Source organism: Pelobates fuscus, chromosome 9 (genome assembly GCF_036172605.1).
Source record: "Pelobates fuscus isolate aPelFus1 chromosome 9, aPelFus1.pri, whole genome shotgun sequence".
NCBI lineage: Eukaryota > Metazoa > Chordata > Amphibia > Anura > Pelobatidae > Pelobates > Pelobates fuscus.
The window spans coordinates 140,518,120-140,537,432 of NC_086325.1; the positions used below are offsets into that span (position 1 = coordinate 140,518,120).

Below are 19,313 nucleotides of genomic sequence, written 5' to 3' on the forward strand. Positions count from 1 at the left end.
AATATAAACAGGCTTATCGAATTATATCAGGAGATTAACAACATACAGTATGAACATTAACAGGTTATAGTAGCTGTCATTTGAGTTAGGTGCAGTCATATGCTTGATAGTTTGTCACGTTTAACTGCTAAACTGAGAAATACAAAATAATAAGCTATTGGGTGAGGAAAGAGTTAATAGCAGAGAGTCCCACCATGCGGCCCCACTCAGCCCACACCCTCCGTAGGCAGGTCAGCCTATACCCGACAGGTATTGTCCCGATAGCCAGCGAGAGAGCCCATCAGTGGGCATCGCTTGGGTATCACCGCTTTGTCTCAAAATCCGGGCCATGCTGGTGCTCAGTTGGTTACGCGCTGGGTTCCTCTCAGAGTATTCTCCGCGCTGTAGCAGTATTCCCTCTCCCGGCTGGTTAGGACCGGGGTGCTGTAGTGTGCGCCAGGGTTTCCGTCTTGGACTCCGCGTTGCTGCACGGGGATTCCCCCTGTGTTGCTGCCTGTTACCGATTTGCCTGCGCCTTGTGCGAAGGTGACCCGGCGGCAGTCGAGGCTTCTGCGCCTTCCGTGGTGTCGATCGGGTGTCCTGGTATTTGGCTGCTGGCCGGCTATTTGGTCGTGGGTCCTGCCTGGTAAGGACATCACCGTGAGGTGGGGCAGGCTGAAGTAGTCTGCACTCTAGCCGCAGCCAAAACTCTTCAAAGTGTCTGGCAATCTTCGCCAGGACATCATGTGAAGCGTCGGAGGGGCTCTCAGCAGCCATGATTTCCGCCATCTTGAGTGGAGCTCTGTGCTCGCGTTTTGCCCACGAGCTGGCCTGTGTTGCTTCGGCCCGCCTCGGGTCGTCTCCGCTTGGTGGACCGGGATCACCCCCACCGGTCCGGGGGGGGGGGGGGGGGGGCGCAGGCTGAAGTCAAGTCTCTGGAGGGCCTCAGTGCCGAGGAGAGCGTCCGCCTCTCCCCTGCTTCAGTAGGCCGCGCCCGGATCTCAGTGCTCCCTGCCCTGACGGGCCTCGGGGTAGTGTCTTTCGATTCAGCGGGGCACCCCCGACGTGGGTGGTGCACCCGTGATGAACTTTGGGCCATGTTGCCCCTGCTTTTTGCCCGCTCGGTTGGAGCCCGTGTTAGACACGTCTGCTCAGTATGGTGTCCAGGCTCCGCCCCCAGGGCAGTCTTTTTTGACACTCTCCTTGAAAAGGAATCTGCTTATTCAACTCTTGTGTTAAGAACCTGTGTTTAACGTTAATGAGCATTTCACATTGTGTACCGGCTCTGTGTATTTTGCCAAAGGGAATGTCCTGGTCTTATGTCTATAACAATGGCCTAGTTTTAGGATGCTTTAAGAGAAGTATAACTTATTATCTAGCAACTTCTAAGTTAAAAGACTCTACCTCAGTGGTTTCCAGTCCTCAACACACACCTACCAGTCCAGGATTTAGGGATTACCCAGATGTGTCAAGGTGTATTTAGAAAGGAAAAAAATAAAAACACACCTTGACACAACTGGGTAATCCCTAAATCCTGGACTGGTAGGTGTGCCTTGAGGACTGGTTTGAAAACCACTGCTCTACCTAACACACATTTCTGATGTTGCCTGGTGATGGTCAACACCACTTGAACCCTACTATATCATAAATCCTTCTTACAAACACAATTTAGAATGTTAATTTGTATCTCTAACACTGCGGTATGTTTAATAAAAAAATAAAAAAAATTACGACAACTGCTTGTATTGTCCATGACCAAGATCCATGATCACTACTTCCATTAGAAGTAACAAGCCATCAAATTCAGCATCTAGTAATAATAAAATAAAAATTAGTTTGACCCCCTTTTCTCTCCTCTGACAATGCAGCACAGATGTGTTAGAGAATCACAGAAAATAATTGGACATCTACACAAGACCAATACGAAAGCATAACCATTTAATTTACAGTCTAGTATCAAATGCATAGATATAACGACGCACAAAGAACATTGAAATTCATAATCGATGCACTGTACATACAGCATGCGTCCGGTACGCAATATAAAAGTGTGAGATTCCACCCGCCACAACTGAACAGCACAATTTGTTTAATTCAAGTATATAATAAATGGGGAATAAAAATTAGGGTTCCCCCCCCCCCTCTTTAGGTAAGGTAAATCAAACGCTTTTCGAAAGCAGGATTTGTCTTAATAGTGCCAAAAGATGGGTTTCCCAATGTTTAGAAAGTAATTGCAAAAGTGCTCATCTATTGAATTTGAATGAAGTTGCCCATCAGTAACAATCCAGGGAGGATCAGTATACCGGACGAAAATGTCCATCACAAAGTCTCTGACGTGATTTGAAAAATAAAATGAGTATTCCTCCCGCACAACAAAATTTCTGCATTGAAGGCAGTGATTTAAGGATTTTTCTTTCCTCTATATCTTTGTGGAAGCACAAAATAAAATACAGGATGGAGTGGGTACAGTCTACAATGTCTTCAGAATACTCTGTCAAACTCTGTTTGGTTAGTGGCAGCTGTTGGGTTCCTTCCCTGATTTGCTGGTTGCTGGGGCATGTGACCACCTCTTCGTCTGGGAGGTGCTAAATACTCAAACATAGATTGGTTATGGGTAGAGAGCATGTTCTTCAAATCAGAAGGCATTGGATCGGACCAAAAGAAGTCGTGGTTGAGTGCATCATCACTGTCTATTCTCTGTGCAGGATCTAGGACGAGCAGCCGATCGATAAGATCCAATGCATAGGGGTCTTTTACATAAGCCTTTAGTCGCTCCTTCACCTTCCTCTTCTGGCCTTTGGGGAGTTCTAACTTTTGGTATAATTCATATTTGTCAACATTGGGCCAGACCTGCAAGGAGGAGAAAAGATATGGCATCAGCTTCTATAAAACTAGACTTGGATAAGTGTACTATGGCAAGACAGTCATAGCATATATTTAATGAAATAATTAAAGAATGTATTTTACAGATTTTGTTAGTCTGTTACGATCGAATGTAATCAATGGAATTTAACATCCCAAAGTTCTTTTTTGTGCAATTAAAAAAATTTTTAAAAAAATTGCCGCCAAAGATAGGACAAAAAGCTAGGATCTAAAATTCCCATTTATTTAACAATAACTCCACTAAACGCATCATAAAAAAGAGTGAACTATGTGTCCAATGATGCTGAGAAAGTTTAATAGGAAATGGTACCAAAGATCCCAAGAGTAAACTGCCCAATAACAACCATGGTAAGCTAGAAGAGGCTCTCATCAAGATTGTACTCACCTCTGGTGTAATGGACCCACATAGCTGACTGATGAGTGTCAGCTGATGTTGCTCTGTATTTCCCTGCATGATGGGGCTTCTTGTCCACATTTCTGCCATTATGCAACCTGCACCCCACAAGTCAATTGGGGGACCATAATCACGCTCTCCTGAAATAAATCAATTTAATAATCAATTAGTGTGTGTGTTTATCAATCTATTAAATTATCAAAGAACAGCTGGGACAGTGAGATCTGCAAACACTAGAACTGTTCAGGCAATGTGATTTTTAAAGCCTCCCGAGTGTAAAGGGCACTCTGCCAGTTCATTCACTCCTAGTAACCCCACTGTACTCAAACACGCAAAGTACATACTGAGAGTCATTTACCTTGTACAGGAAGACACTCTGTACTATTTATAACATACTATATTGCCTGAATGTCAAGGGGCAGTCCAAGCACTATAACCAAAGATTTTTGTAGTGATCATGATGCTATGGTGCTGTTCCTGAAAATCTACAAGTTGATCCCCTCTTATCCCACTAACATAATATGTGAACGTAGAGCATAAGCTGTGCATCATTAATAAAGTTAAAAATCCCAAATATGAGATGGTTATAAAAAGCAGGGTTTTAGGGACAACTGCCAAATATCATAACCACTACTAAATAAGATGCAGTGGTTATGGTGCTTAGAGTGTCCCTTTTAACGTATACTGCAAGCACCATGACCTCTGAATTAATTTGAAGCGGTTATGTTGCCTGGAGTCTATGTGCAAGTTTTCAGTATGAAATGCTTCACATACAAAGTCTAACCACTTTGCTGCCAGTAACTCCACCTCCAGTAGTGCGAATCAACACAGTAAAGGAGGAGACTATATTTAAAAGAAGAAAAACTACCACAACAAGATGACAGTCTTAAATTAGAGGGATAAAGGTTTAAAAATAATATCAGGAAGTATTACTTTACTGAGAGGGTAGTGGATGCATGGAATAGCCTTCCAGCTGAAATGGTAGAGGTTAACATAGTAAAGGAGTTTAAGCATGCGTAGGATAGGCATAAGGCTATCCTAACTATAAGATAAGGCCAGGAATGAAAGTATTTAGAAAATTGGGCAGACTAGATGGGCCGAATGGTTCTTATCTGCCGTCACATTCTATGTTTCTATTAGCCAGCAACAAGAATCCCGTGCTGACTAATGCCAATTCTGTATACATTTTCATGTACAGTGTGCTATTCGTTGGCAGAGAGTGGTCACCTGACGCTCTCAGACAATAAATGGTGACTGGGTTGGGTTCTGGTTTCGGGAGCTCTACAGAAGCCAGAGCGCATCACCAGTGTAGAAAAGAAACTCAGTGACTGGTGGGGACCCAGGTAAGAGGACAAATCGTTGCTGAACAGTCTGCCCCATTACTGGGGAATCGGGCCAGGGTACGCCAGGCATCTTAACCATTACAACCTACTTGGAGTAACCCTTTAGGCTCAGCCACTGAAATGTAGCACAGAGACTGGACAGGCATTCTTCATATGTTGTAAATCGGTTTTAAATTTTATTGCACCATGAAGTCTACATTTATATCAAACAGTGAGCTGTTCTAATGACTTCTGCACGCATTCTGACTGAAAGAAGGAAACCGTGATTGCACATGGGGTAGTTAAATTACCTCTTGGCTCTCCCTCACAGCTCTCAAAATCACAGTTTCTTGCAGGCAGTAAAATGCACAAGGTAAATCCTATTACTTTTATATACATATTCAACTATGTCTCAATGTGCCTTTAACACTTCTATGTGAAAAAAATAAATATATTACTATATAGATATGATACTGACCAAAAAGAAAATACACCCACCCCCAGCAAAAACAGCTCTAAGCTGCTGAAAATGTAAGCCAACAGTCTGCAACATTTTGCTGCTTTTATGGTTGAAATCCTTACCCAATAATAGCTCAGGAGGGCGATACCAAAGGGTCACCACGCGGTTTGTGTAACGGTTTGGTTGGCTGTTCTTAGCAAGGCTAAATGCTCTCGCTAAGCCAAAATCTGCAAGTTTGAGGACTCCATCTCTTGTAATGAGCACATTTGCCGCTTTCATGTCTCTATGCAAAATCTATTAAACAAACGGTCAATTAAAACAGAATGTACAAACAAAATGAGAGCATGCAAACAGACCAATATATTGCATCCCTGGATTAGGCATGTGCTGACCTTGTTCCTGTGAATGTAATACAGGCCGTTCAGAAGCATCTGCATCACTTTCTTGATCTCGGAAAGGGTGAACTTGACGTGCGCATTGCTCAGCAGGCCGGCCAGATCGTGCTCGCAGAAATCAAATACCAGGAAAATACTGCCTTTGCATCTGTTGTATTGGTTTGCTGTGGGAGAAACTAGGTGGGCAAAAAAGTCTCGAAAACGCTCTGACATTCACAGCATAAGCATTATACAGCAAATCACATGGAACATGCAAAAAAAACCAACACCAAACAAAATGAGGAGATGTATAGAACTGACAGAATTGAGAAACTGTGCGCTGGCATATTACGTACAAACTTGTCAGTGAAACAGCAGATTACGATTTGAATAAAGAATTGAAATAGTGGGTCTGAAACTTTGACTTTAGTGTAATAGAAATAAATGCCATAGGATCCATAACATTTGTACACATTTATTTTGAATCCACAACTATCAGAAGTTTATTTAGGCACCTCCAATAAAAGTATCTAATGCTCCACAAATAAATGAGCACTGTTAAAAGAGCTTACCGTATGTTTTTAGCAATGTAGATATATTGAGTTTGTTATACATCTCCCCAAATATGTTTTCACCACATGCATGCTTATATAAATTTAACTAAGAAATACGTTATGTGAAACGCTGACTAAATCTTCCCCCCTTTACACATGCATCACCAAACAAAAAAAACAAAACAAAAAAAAGATAAAAATCTGACATATAATCTAGCCAGGACAATTAGCTTGCCTGGATACTCTTAATATAAACCATATGAGAGGAAGGCTACTATTAACTCCTTCCTGCTCAAATAAAAGTTTAAGATGAATTAAGATTATACTATTGTTTCATAGCTAGTTAGGTTAGCTAAATCCGTTATAAATCTCCGTGATAACATTACGAAAAAAAGGATTGTGTTTTTTAATCCTATAGCTGTAATGAGTATTAACGTTTAATCCCTGTTCGCTGCCAAGGCACTCAGTTCTTTTAATAAGGATATCACTTGTATCATTCCCGATTAGCACATTTTTGGATTTGTAGGAAGGTTTGAATGGACAATAATAAAACCAAAACAATGAACAACGTTTGGAAAGTCAGATAAGACAAATAAAGAGGAACTGTCGCCTTTGAAATTGAGACAGTTCTTTTCCTAATCATATTAAAAAACGCTCTGGAAGGGGTTTACTGGCAGCCATACAGTGCTCAGCAAAAAGTGCACCAATGTGTCAGCAATGCATGTCAATGTATGAGGCACTGGTCTTGTGCCACAAATGAGTTAATGATGATTTATATTGTATGCCAGAATATATCTTCATAAGACATTCAAATAAATACATGAACGTCTTTAAAATAAACATTTAAAGCAGCACAACCAATGAGTTAGTTAGTATGTTACTAAAAATGGGAAGTGGGATACTTTTCAAGCTTTCTTATAAAAAGATTAGTGATATAGTTATTTGCTTTAGGAGCAGTTATATTCATACTAACCTACCCCTCACTCCACCGCCACCATTCTCAGAGGTTGTGTTGGTTTTCTGTTTTAGCTCGTCTGTTGCCGGCATGCTGACGACAGATGCCAAATGCAAACAGAACTGACAGAAGTGAAGAGCCACAGGCTGCACAGCGTAGGGTGAACCAGATCTGTTTATTTTGGAATACAGGACAAAACAAGGAGACAACGTTTCGCCCATTAGGCCAAATCATGGCGGAAAACGTATCCTTGTTTTGTTCTGTATTCCCCAATAAAACTCTGGTTCACCCTAAGCTGTGCAGGTTGTGGTTCTTTAATTGTGGATATATTTGGAGGTTAGCAGACCTCTACCAGAGAGCTCCAGTGCTACTGATACTTATCTAGTAGCCAGCACACAACTCTTGTTCTGGGCTAGCTTATAAAGCTGCCAGAGGTGGAATTATACCTCGGGAAGGAAATGGCTTTAACTCTGTAAGAGCAGTGTTTTAAATTGGAATGTGGCACATACAGACTCCAAGCTGCATCAGTGAAGTGGTCATGGTTCTTGGAGTAACCCTTTAAACCTGATTAGTACCATGACAAGTACACTAGGACGAGTTGTCATAGAACAAGCCTTGCATGTATTTAGATGCCCTATCACATCTCTACTAAGTATATTATTAATAAATACCCCATGCATCAGTGTTGCCCCACTGCCAAGCACCCCAATCATGCACTTAATCCCTCCACCTACAACACATACACCAAAAAGTCATGCAATAGTAAAAGAATTATATTTACCTTTCGTTCTACAGATCTCAATGAGATTGACCACATTCTCATGTTTCAGCAGCTGTAGAATCTTAATTTCTCTCAAAGCTGTGATTGGAAACTACAAGAAATAATACCATTTTAAAATTTGACGTTTGTTTGGGATTTCTCTCTTTTACGTTGGATTCATAAACGAATACCTTACAAACAAAATAAATATTAGTGATATGGAGCATGCTTACTCCAAGGGGTGGGAGATAAACCATATTTTGCCAATTTACAAGCAATTAAAGAGACAGAATTAGGGATCGACCGATATTGATTTTTTAGAGCAAATACCGATAATCTGTTAACTTTCAGGCCGATAGCCGATAACTTGCCAATATTCTGTACATTTACCATTTTGAAAAAATAAACTATTTCTAAAAGGTAAATGCACAAAATATACAAGCCACATGCACTGGATGCAGTGTGTTTAGACAGTGGAGCTGTGTATATAATGAATGCAGGGTGTGTTTGTGTAGTGTGTATAGTTAATGCAGTGACTGTGTATATAATGAATGCAGAGTGTGTATGTAGTGTGCGTAAAGTGAATGCAGTGTGTAGTGTGTATAGCGAACGCAGTATGTGCGTATAGTGAATGCAGTGTGTGTAGTGTGCGCTGGACGAGGTGAGTAACCGCTTGCTGCCCGCCCCCCCAGGACCGCCGGGCTTGTAATAAGCCTGGCGGTCCTAGGAGGTATTATTGGCAATATCGGTAGCTATATTGGCTGATATCGATACTGCCGAAAATACCGAATATCAGCAAAACCGATAATCGGTCGATCCCTAGACAGAATCCTTATTTATACTGAAATTGGTGGCTAATCATAATAATTAATTCACCGTTGATAATTAAAATGCCATTCAGACTTACCCCTTCCTTCTCATTTTCCATCAGTACTTTTTTAAGTGCCACCTTCTTCCCAGTTTGACGATGCTTTGCCTTAAACACTTCCCTGTACACCCAGAAAATAAAGTTTAAAAAAAAATAAGCATGACAATCATACCATCCAGACTTTAACCATAATTTTTCAGAATTCTAAGCGTCAATGGTATTTATTTTTAAATTGAGAAAATGTGGACAATTTATCAAGAAGTGCAAATTTTAGGACAAATGCCTTGAGTTAATAGTTGGATAAGCTTTCCAAAAAGATTTATTTTTGGATAAACTTTTAAAAATGTAAATATCTAAAAATATATATAAAAAAAAAATAAAAACCCATCCAAAAAAAAATAAAAAAAAAAGATAAATATTACAATATTAAATCAAAAAAATCTTAATCTGGAAAATGTATCCAACAATACTAAATTGAGGCCAAAGTTACTAAACTTTAGATATTTTTTTTTCTCCATCTATATATGCTCTTGCCTTCTTAAATTCTCCACAACACTGGGTAGTCATTATATAGATCTTTACATTTCTGTATCCAAAATAATAAAAGCACGCTATAAAAATAAAACAAACATGTTTCGAAAAAAAGCAGGGCTTGCTAAATTTATGCGTGCCATAGAAGTTCAGTCAGACCAAAAAAAAATAAAAAAAATAGAAACAATGTGCGAGTGGTACAACAATCAACAAATATAAAAAAAATCCTTTAGGGGGCGTGGCCAAGCAACTGAGCCGCATGGTCGCACGGCTCCAGAGCTCCGTGCCATCGCAAGCTATTACCCAATTAATCTGCAATTTTGCTTTGCCGAACCACCCAGAGAAACAAGCTATCGACTTACTACACAACATGGGTCGAAAAAGCAAGCGGATAAAGCCTGACAAGACTCGGCCAAACCACGACATCGGTGTGTTGCTGAGACAGGCACAAATGGCCGTCGGGCCCAAAATGGCCGACTACCCTGAGGCCTACTCCGATCTGTCAGACGAACTGTCGCTGGACGACGATGAACCTGTACTACCGGCTGGACCGGCTCCCGCCGCAATTAAGGGCGGCCCAGAGACAGACCCAGTGACAACAGCAGTGCTTAAAAGTCTACTAGCTGAACTGCAACACAACATACAGGCTGATGTGGCAACCCTACGCGCTGATCTCCGGGGCCTGACTAACCGAATCGGACAGGTGGAAGTCACAGCTGGGGAACAAGCCCAACAAATTGCCAACATGCAACAAACAATTCTGGGGCTCCAGAAACAAAACGAGATACACAACGCTAAATTTGCAATGATGGAAGATATGCGCCGAAAAAATAATATGAAAATCAGGGGTGTCCTCGAAACCATTTCAACGGACGAACTACCCCACATGTTAAGACGCCTCACAATGGCGCTACTCCCCCCGCGACAGGCCAAAGCCTTAACTATGGAGGACTGTTTCCGGATACCGAAGGCACCGAAAGCCCCCACCGAAGCACCGAGAGACGCAATAGTTCATTTCCGCACTGGCAGAGACAAAGCGACACTTCTCAAGGCCATCAAAGACCAGGATCCCTACAACTTCGAGGGTATGCAACTTACCTTTTACCCAGATCTCTCGGGGGGCACCTTGGCATGGCGGAGGTCCTTCAAACAGTTTACCGCTCTCCTCCGACAGAAAGGGATACCGTACCAATGGCGTCTATCACGCACTCTCCTGATCCTCCAAGGCGAGACCCGGCACGCAGTCAGCGACGTCATGGAAGCAAAGGCTTTACTGCCCACCCTGGGACTCCCGATGGACTCTATGCCCCCAAACGGCCTTCAGAGAACCGATTCCAAGAATCACCGTTGGGACCTGGCGAAAGTGACCACATTCGTGCCAAGGCAACCGCCGACCGACAGCGGCGCGGTCCGCAACGGCAGCCTCCCGAACGTTTGATTGGGACTTGTTATGTTGGCTACCCACAGTAGTTATAGCAACATAAGAGCTCTGGACCACAGTTATATTTGTTTTACCTGTTTTTTCTTATATTGAGCGACCCTCTGACGACGACACAATAATACCCCCCACAGTAGCATAAACAATAGCCTACCGACTATACAACACAAGCAGCCCTCTCACCAGGAGCTGCACCTATAGCCCCGGCACTAGTTTACACAATATGGACACACATATATACCGCACACCTGACGAGTGGACACTGCGACTCTGACACTATAAGCATCTGCAGAAAGGTGTTAGCAGCGAGGATAGACCAGATAACCGTATCATACTATATAGGTATGCATGTTTAAGCTGAAAACAAACTTGCTCCGACGTGACACACATACCTCCTAAGACTACAGGCCACCAAACGTTCACACATATGAATATAAAAATGTGCAGAATTATTAAATGCCGCGTTGTCAATTTTTATAAATGTTTAACCCTGGAATGCTGTTGTGGCACCATGGGCCATTCTGTTATAACATGCACGCCAAAAATAAAGAATATAAAAAAAAAAAAAAAAAAAATCCTTTATTTCATACAAATATGTCAATAACAAAAGCAGTATGCAAATTTCCACAAACCGCCTACAAGAAAGATGCACATGACACGTCACAGGTTTTAGCACCTACTGGTGTCTTTCTCACGGGATAGTAGAGACATTGGACCATATAGATATATATTTCTGGGTCAAATGTTATAATATTTCAACGTTACTGTAACTGGTTAATATAACTTTTTGCCTTCTTCTACACAAAGCTCTATGTGTTCCTGGGCACAAACCCTTTCTGCATGGTAATGTACTTTCCATGAAAAGTGCTAACCTGTATAAATGAACAATACATATGCTCCAGGAAAGAAATCAATTAATCAAGGAGGAATCCCTAAAAAGCCAACTAGAGCTTCATTCCTTAACCCCTTAACACCGCAGCCAAATGTACAAGTTGTGAACGAAACAAAACGTAATCAAAACCTGGCATTTGCGCTATATGTCTGTCCAACCGTAATTCACCTCTTTCATATTAAATGCACCCCCCCTTATTATATATCATTTTATTCAGGGGAAACAGGGCTTTCATTTAATATCAAATATTTAGCTATGAAACATAATTTAATATGAAAAAAATGGGAGAAAATAAGATTTTTTTCGATTCTTTTCGTTCTTCATGACATTTTAACTGTCAATGTCATAATACTGTTTGCTTTTACTGCAATAAAATACACATATTTGTATTCAGCAAAGTCTCACGTGTAAAACAGTACCCCCTATGTACAGGTTTTATGGTGTTTTGGGAAGTTACAGGGTCAAATATAGCACGTTACATTTGAAATTGAAATTCGCCAGATTGGTTACGTTGCCTTTGAGACTGTATAGTAGCCCAGGAAATAAATTTACACCCATAATGGCATACCATTTGCAATAGTAGACGACCCAAGGTATTGCAAATAAGCGATGTCCAGTCTTTTTTAGTAGCCATTTGGTCACAAACACTGGCCAAAGTTAGCGTTCGTATTTGTTTGTGTGTGAAAAATGCAAAAAACGCCAATTTTGGCCAGTGTTTGTGACTAAGTGGCTACTAAAAAAGACTGGACATACCCCATTTGCAATACCTTTGGTTGTCTACTATTGCAAATGGTATGCCATCATAGGGGTAATTTTCATTCTTGGGCTACCATAGGGTCATAAAGGCAACGTAAGCAATCTGGCGAATTTTAATGTGAAAAAAATTAAACACAAGCCTTATATTTGACGCTGTAATTTTTGAAAACACCATAAAACCTGTACATGAGGGGTACTGTTGTACTCAGGAGACTTCGCTGAACACAAATATTTGTGTTTCAAAACAGTAAAAAGTATTGCAGCAATAATATCGTCCCTGTAAGTGCTGTTTGTGCGTGAAAAATGCAAAAAACGTCACTTTTACTGGCGATATCATGGTTGTAATACATTTTACTGTTTTGAAACACTAATATTTGTGTTCAGCGAAGTCTCCCGAGTAAAACAGTACCCCCCATGTACAGGTTTTATGGTGTCTTGGAAAGTTATAGGGTTAAATATAGTGCTAGCAAATTAAATTCCCTATACTTTCGGCATGGGTGGTCAGGCAGGTCCCGCTAATTGTAATTAATTAGGATACCTAATTATGTAAAATTATTACATAAATATATGTGTAGAATTAATATGTGTATATATACATATATATATATATACGTATATATTTATGTATATAGATATATATATTATTTCGTTATAAGTGTATTTTGATATAAATATATATATATATATTAATATCAGAATACAGTTAGAACGAAATAAAACACATCTATCTATTTTTTAATATTTTATTTTTAATTATTTTTTTTATTTAATTTTTTTACGTATTTACATATTAATTTTTTTTATATTATTTATAAATATATATATATATAACAATAATTATATATATATATATATTTAATCAGTATCAGTCTACGTGTAATTTGATATTAATATATATATATATTAATATTAAAATACACCTAGACAGTGTATGTGTGTGTGTGTATATATATATATATATATATATATATATATATATATATATATATATATATATATATATATATATATATATAATCTAAGTATATAATTTATTTATTTTTACACTGTTTTAAAAAATTTTTATTTGATTTTCAGCCAGCAGGGGGACCAACTGTCATTACAGTTGGTCCCCCTGCTGGCAATGCAGCTATACCGGCCATGTAAATGTGAGGTCCTCGCAAGGACCTCACTCACATGGCCGGGAGGGCTCCTGGAGGGCGGACGTGCCGCGGGGGGCTCCCTGGGAGTCCCTCCAACCGCGATCGCCGGCGTGGGACCGCCAGTGACCGGGTAAGTTACTAAAAACCGGAGGGCGTACTATTACGTCCGGCGGCGTTTAGAGCCGCTTTTAAAAGGACGTAATAGTACGCCCTCCGGTCTTAAGGGGTTAAAGGATCACTATAGTGTCAGGAAAACAAAACTTGTTTTCCTGACACTATATAACCCTTAGGTCCCCCCCACCCTCAGGGTCCCCCTCCCTTGGCGCTGGAGGGGTTAAAACCCCTTCAGTTACTTCTCTTTATCCAGCGCCGATTACCTCTCCTCCCCCGCAGATGTCAGCTCCCAAGTGGAGCGAAATGTACATGCGTGGCAAGAGCATGCGCAGCCGCGCGCACATTCAAACAGTACATGGGAAAGCATTTCTCAATGCTTTCCTATGGACGTTCTGCACGCTGAATTTTTTTTTTGCATCCAGCGTCGCAGAAGCGCCTCCATCGGCTGTCAGGAAGATAGCCACTAGAGGTTGAATTAACCCTAATGTAAACATAGCAGTTTCATAGTACTATGTACAATTGACATAGCTTACTTGACACTTTTTCCACTCTTTTTATCAATAGGCTGAACACTACTATCACTATTTTATTTATTACATCACATGTATATTATCACTCCATATAATATAGTTAGATTTATAACTATGTATGTATTATCACATAAAGTGTAGAGTTATATATATATATATATATATATATATATATATATATATATATATATATATATTACTATACATCATACAGGTTTCACTCACAAAATACACACATATACAGTATTAAATTTTTTGATATATGCACAGTAGTATTGCATTTATAGAATTTAATATTTAGTAACGCGTTTCTTTTTTCATGTATTCATAACTTTTATCCCCCCCATGCATGGCGATCTCGGCAATTAGCAATTGAAATATATCCCCGGTCTATTCTCTGGGTGGATCTTTCACTGATAGAAGGAGTAGTTCTCTCCCCCCAGGCATGCAGACACACAATGTTGCCTTTGGCCGCAGTGTTTACTGCGGCTACTATGGCAACGTGACGCAGCCGGGTCACGTGGAGGACCCCAGCTGATCTATGACGGGGAGATGATTTCTATAATGGCGCGCATGCGCAGAAGTGCCGAATAGACGCCGTGCATCGGAGGAAATAAGCAGCAGCTGTTTTTTGGTTTGTGTCTATGATTTCTAGTCCTATTTAAGCCTGTCATTTTATTATATGATTTTTATGTGTCCTGATGAAAGCTCCAAACGGGAGCTGAAACGTTGACCCTCTGGATTGACTTACAATAAACCAATGAATTTTGGAAGACCTAGAGTGCCTGTATTATTTTTCTATTTCTGTATATTGCATTGTGACTGGGCACCAGGCAATATTAATTAATATATATATATATATATATATATATATTAATTAATATATATATATATATATATATATATATATATATATATATATATATTTTTTTTTTAATATCACAATACAGTTAGAACGAAACAAAACACATACACACACACACTAACCTGGCCATGTGATTGTGAGGTCCTTGCAAAGACCTGAATCTCACATGGCCGGGGGGCTGCAGGAGGACGGATCTGCCGCGGGGGTCCCCCAACCGAGATCACCGGTGACAGGGTAAGGAAAAAAAAAAACAGAGGGCGTACTATTACACCCTGCGGCGTTTAGAGTCGCTTAGAATAGGGCGTAATAGTACGCCCTCCGGTTTTAAAGGGGTTAAAGGACCACTATAGTGCCAGGAAAACACTAGTTTTCCTGGCACTATAGTGCCCTGAGGGTGCCCCCACCCTCAGGGACCCCCTCTCGCCAGGCAGGGAGCTCTCCTCCTCCACGGCTGAATGTGCATGCGCAGCAGGAGCCACGCGCGCATTCAGCCAGTCCATAGGAAAGCATTCACAATGCTTTTCTATGGACGCTGGCATCTTCTCACTGTGAAAATCACAGTGAGAAGTGCGGAAGCCCTCTAGCGGTTGTCAATGAAAAAGCCGCTAGAGGCTGGATTAACCCATTTATAAACGTAGCAGTTTCTCTGAAACTGCTAGGTTTATAGAAAAAAGGGTTAAACCTAGCTGGACCTGGCACACAGACCACTTCATTAAGCTGAAGTGGTCTGGGTGCCTATTTCACATGTCAGGCCAAAATATCCGAACTGGAAAATTATATATAAAAAAAAAAAAAAAAAAAAAGTCAGGTATGTTTCCAGTTTGGCTACTTCGGCCTAAAATTTTTAAATTCACTTTAGTAAATAAACCTGTGTGCTTTCACCATGGATATTTTGGCCAATAACTGGTATTAATTTAGAATCCCTGATATCTCGCAGGTTAGTGAATAGCCCTGTGTGTATTCAGCGTTATATCTCGCAGGTTAGTGAATAGCCCTGTGTGTATTCAGCGTTATATCTCGCAGGTTAGTGAATAGCCCTGTGTGTATTCAGCGTTATATCTCGCAGGTTAGTGAATAGCCCTGTGTGTATTCAGCGTTATATCTCGCAGGTTAGTGAATAGCCCTGTGTGTACCGATATCTCGCAGGTTAGTGAATAGCCCTGTGTGTATTCAGCGTTATATCTCGCAGGTTAGTGAATAGCTCTGTGTGTACCGATATCTCGCAGGTTAGTGAATAGCCCTGTGTGTATTCAGCGTTATATCTCGCAGGTTAGTGAATAGCCCTGTGTGTATTCAGCGTTATATCTCGCAGGTTAGTGAATAGCTCTGCCAGTCCCGGTAGCCCCACACTCACCCGAAGGTCCCCTGGCCGATCTTGGCCAGTCTCTCGTACTTGGACACCTCATCGCAGAACGGGAATTCCACCGCGTCGTAGTTTTTCGACATGGCCGACCCTGCTGAGGCGGAGGGTGCGGGCTCGGGAGCAGCCGGGCCGCGGGTATCCGGCTCCGGGCACACGCCGCCGCCGGCCCCCGGCCTCTCCCGGTGCTGGGCCGTGGAGTTCAGGCTGCCTGCTGGGGAGAAGCCGAGGCTCCTGCGGGGGGGAAGGCAGACGGCTGGGCCTCGCTCTCCGGGAGCCCTGCGATCACTCGAGTTAGGCTTCAGGGCCTAGGTACGGCGGCCTGAGAGGGCCAGGTCGGCCAGCTAAAACCAGGCCAGTCCCCGGTCTGTGGGCGCAGCCAGGCCTCGCTCCCTCCGCTGTTTGTGGGTTCAGAAATCCTGATGGTCGGGTTCCTCCAACGTACAATATGGCTGGATTACTATCCCTTTAATAACCACCATGAGAGGGACATGGAGCTGCTGGATGGAGGGGGAGGGAGGGAGTGGAGAGGGGGAGGGAGGCTGATACACACACTGTGTATATTGCACAATAAATGGAATACAGAGAGCTCCAGGCCAGGAGAATGGCCACAATCAGTATGAATAATATGCCTTTATTGACATTCTTTATTCAGGCAGATACCTCACCTTCCAGTCTGTTTACAAGCTTAATTTACATTCAGTGGTACATTATGATAATTACACAGCACTAATTAAACTCCCTAATGTGTACAGGGTAAGAAAATGTAAAAAAAAAAGTATAATAAAGTGTGTGTATATATATATATATATACACACTTTATTTTTTATGGATATACTAAACTCTGTATTGCACCGAAACCTGCATGAAATAAGACAAAATGAGTCTAAAATAGCCAACCTATTTTGATACCAATTCAAACAAAGTTATAACGTATAACTCCCCATTATCAGAAGTAGAGTAAACTCACTGGTAGTAGCTTTAGGAATACAAACCTCTCTTCCTATTGCTTTAGTGTCCTTATTTAAAAACATATAAAATAATAAAAAATAAATGTTTGAATTGGCATTTTTTTCAGCACCGAGGATGAGAAGCTTGGAAGCCCTCACGTCACTTGCCGCAATTGCGCATCAGGTCCCCAATGCTTCTCTATAAGGAGCATTTAATTGGACCTTCGGCAGAGGAGGCCATGCTTCCTCGGTGACGTTGTGGGAGGTGAGCAGCACAGAGGGAATTTGATTACTTGAAAAAGATGAGTAAAAATGTTTACACTGGATATAACTAAGGAGACAAGGGCGCTATCGTTTTTAGAATACCGGTTTGTTTTAATAACATCGTACTGTTCCTTTAACCCCTTAAGGACACATGACATGTGTGACATGTCATGATACCCTTTTATTCCAGAAGTTTGGTCCTTAAGGGGTTAAGGGGTTAAACTCCCCTTTTGGAGCTGTCAGATGTTCATTCAGATGGTGCACAGATGCAAGCAATAATTTTGAGCCGTAATATATACATAGTGAATGTTGGGATTTCAAGGTTTGTGTATATTTTTTCCCTTTGTATATTTTTTTTTTTCAGGCTATACTATGGCGGAGTCCTATTTTCCTGAATGCCGTTATAGGACTGGTGTAGGCAACCTTCATTACTTCAGATGTTGTGTAAACTATATCTCTTACAGTGCACTTATTTATTTATTTATTTATTTATTATTGCTATTTATAAAGCGCACACAGATTCCGCAGCGCTGTACAATTAGTGGAGAAACGTACAATATACACAGACAAATACAAGAGGTAAGAGAGCCCTGCCCGTAAGCTGATATCTAGCCATTGGAGCTCTTTTATACAAAGTGCTTGGCTAGATGGCCCGTGAGCTTACAATCTACATTCATAATGCTGATAAAAGGATAAGGGGAGGATATAGTTATTAGTAAAAAAAAAAAAAAACTGATTTGAGATTAACGTGTGAATGCACATATAGTAATTCTTAGTTCATGTATGAATAAATCATTCCCTTATGTTTAATATGAGCCTTCTAAATGTTGTATGCTTTAAGGGATTCTATAGTATTAGGAATACAAATCTGTAATCCTAACACTATAGTGACCTTTAGTCTCCCCCTCCTTTGCGGGCCCCCCTTGCGTAAACGGTACATAAAGGGTTAAAAACTCTATAATCACTTACCCAATTCCAGCACCAATGTTCTTCGCGCTAGGTCAGCCCTCCACCTTCTTCAACGTCACCCGACGGTGGGACCTAATGCGCATGTGTGACAATTGTCCGAGCGCATTAGGCCCTCCCCACAGAAAAGCATTGACACAATGCTTTCCTATGGGGCTTTCACTGGTGCTGGATGTCCTCGTGCAGAGTGTGAGGTTTGCCAGTGTCGTTTAGGCGACCTAGAGATCTAAACTCCAGGAAGCGACTCTTGCGCCTGTCTGGTAGACAGCCATTAGAAGATGTCTCTAAAACTGCAATGTTTTAGGCTGTCTCTAAAACTGCAATGTTTTAGTAAAAAACTAAAAGGGACAGGGAAACAGCACCTAGATCACTTCAATGAGATGAAGTGATCTGGGTGCCCTTTTTTGTCCCTTTTAAGGTTCTGGCAAATCTAGATGGAATTAGCAATGATGCACAGTTTGAGAAATACATTTAAATAAGGGCAAATTTCCCATTTGTGGGTTCTGGTTAGATAAAAGCAAATTGAAAAGAAATGCTTTGAAAAAAATTCTGTTGATTGCGGTATTTGATTGGGAACAAACAAAAATGATGTACGATGCAATAAGCAGATTATTCATTAAATGTAACTCGATAAAGTCTAACTGATGGACACAATGTTTATTTGCATGAAATGACAGTAAAATGAGAATGATTTCATCTCTGCCTCGTTAGATGTTGGTGTTTGACAGGAAACTTGCACAGGCGGAAGTTGTGATTAGTATCAAGAAGTGTGATATACACCCGATAGGAGAATCTTCTCAACAACTGTCACAATTTTATCTCAAAGCTATGGTAAGACATGGATGATGTGTACAGAACCTCGCCAGTCAAAATTCGCGGACAAAATGTCCAAATAAAACATTGGCGTAGCCAGAGCCACATGTCAATTATGACTTTCTAAAGATCAAAAGAGCTTA

The 19,313-nt window shown here is 41.0% G+C and overlaps 2 protein-coding genes across 5 annotated transcripts in view; one reads left to right on the forward strand and one right to left on the reverse strand.

Annotated features, from left to right (window-relative positions):
- Nucleotides 1-1,900: 1,900 nt before the first annotated feature.
- CDK9 (cyclin dependent kinase 9) lies at nt 1,901-16,705 on the reverse strand. 2 transcript variants are annotated; one of them, XM_063432579.1, is made up of 7 exons: nt 16,172-16,705; nt 8,589-8,670; nt 7,703-7,793; nt 5,431-5,597; nt 5,161-5,332; nt 3,248-3,396; nt 1,901-2,829 (listed from the first exon to the last, which is right to left on the reverse strand). In XM_063432579.1, exons 1-7 carry the CDS (start codon nt 16,261-16,263, stop codon nt 2,461-2,463), a joined length of 1,122 nt encoding a protein of 373 aa, XP_063288649.1. In that variant the 5' UTR covers nt 16,264-16,705; the 3' UTR covers nt 1,901-2,460. The 2 variants fall into 2 exon arrangements, with proteins under 2 accessions (XP_063288649.1, XP_063288648.1); XM_063432578.1 differs by having other exon boundaries at nt 5,431-5,609.
- Nucleotides 16,706-17,272: 567 nt separating this feature from the next.
- Nucleotides 17,273-19,313, forward strand: part of SH2D3C (SH2 domain containing 3C) — a 74,781-nt gene continuing 72,740 nt past the window's right edge. The window contains exons 1-2 of one of the 3 annotated variants that reach the window (XM_063432571.1): nt 17,273-17,392; nt 19,069-19,188. The gene's annotated coding sequence lies outside the window, so the exon portion shown is untranslated. Of the gene's footprint in view, nt 17,393-19,054; nt 19,189-19,313 lie in introns of those variants that run through there. The other 2 variants (XM_063432575.1, XM_063432572.1) reach the window with 2 other exon arrangements.

Excerpts from the sequence above, each read along its gene's own strand:
- CDK9 (XM_063432578.1), bottom strand. The coding sequence starts at position 16,263 with ATGTCGAAAAACTACGACGCGGTGGAATTCCCGTTCTGCGATGAGGTG. Across the intron at positions 7,794-8,588 it reads TGGAAAATGAGAAGGAAGGG|TTTCCAATCACAGCTTTGAG; the intron begins GTAAGTCTGAAT and ends TATTTCTTGTAG. Across the intron at positions 3,397-5,160 it reads CCCTCCTGAGCTATTATTGG|GAGAGCGTGATTATGGTCCC; the intron begins GTAAGGATTTCA and ends GATTTATTTCAG.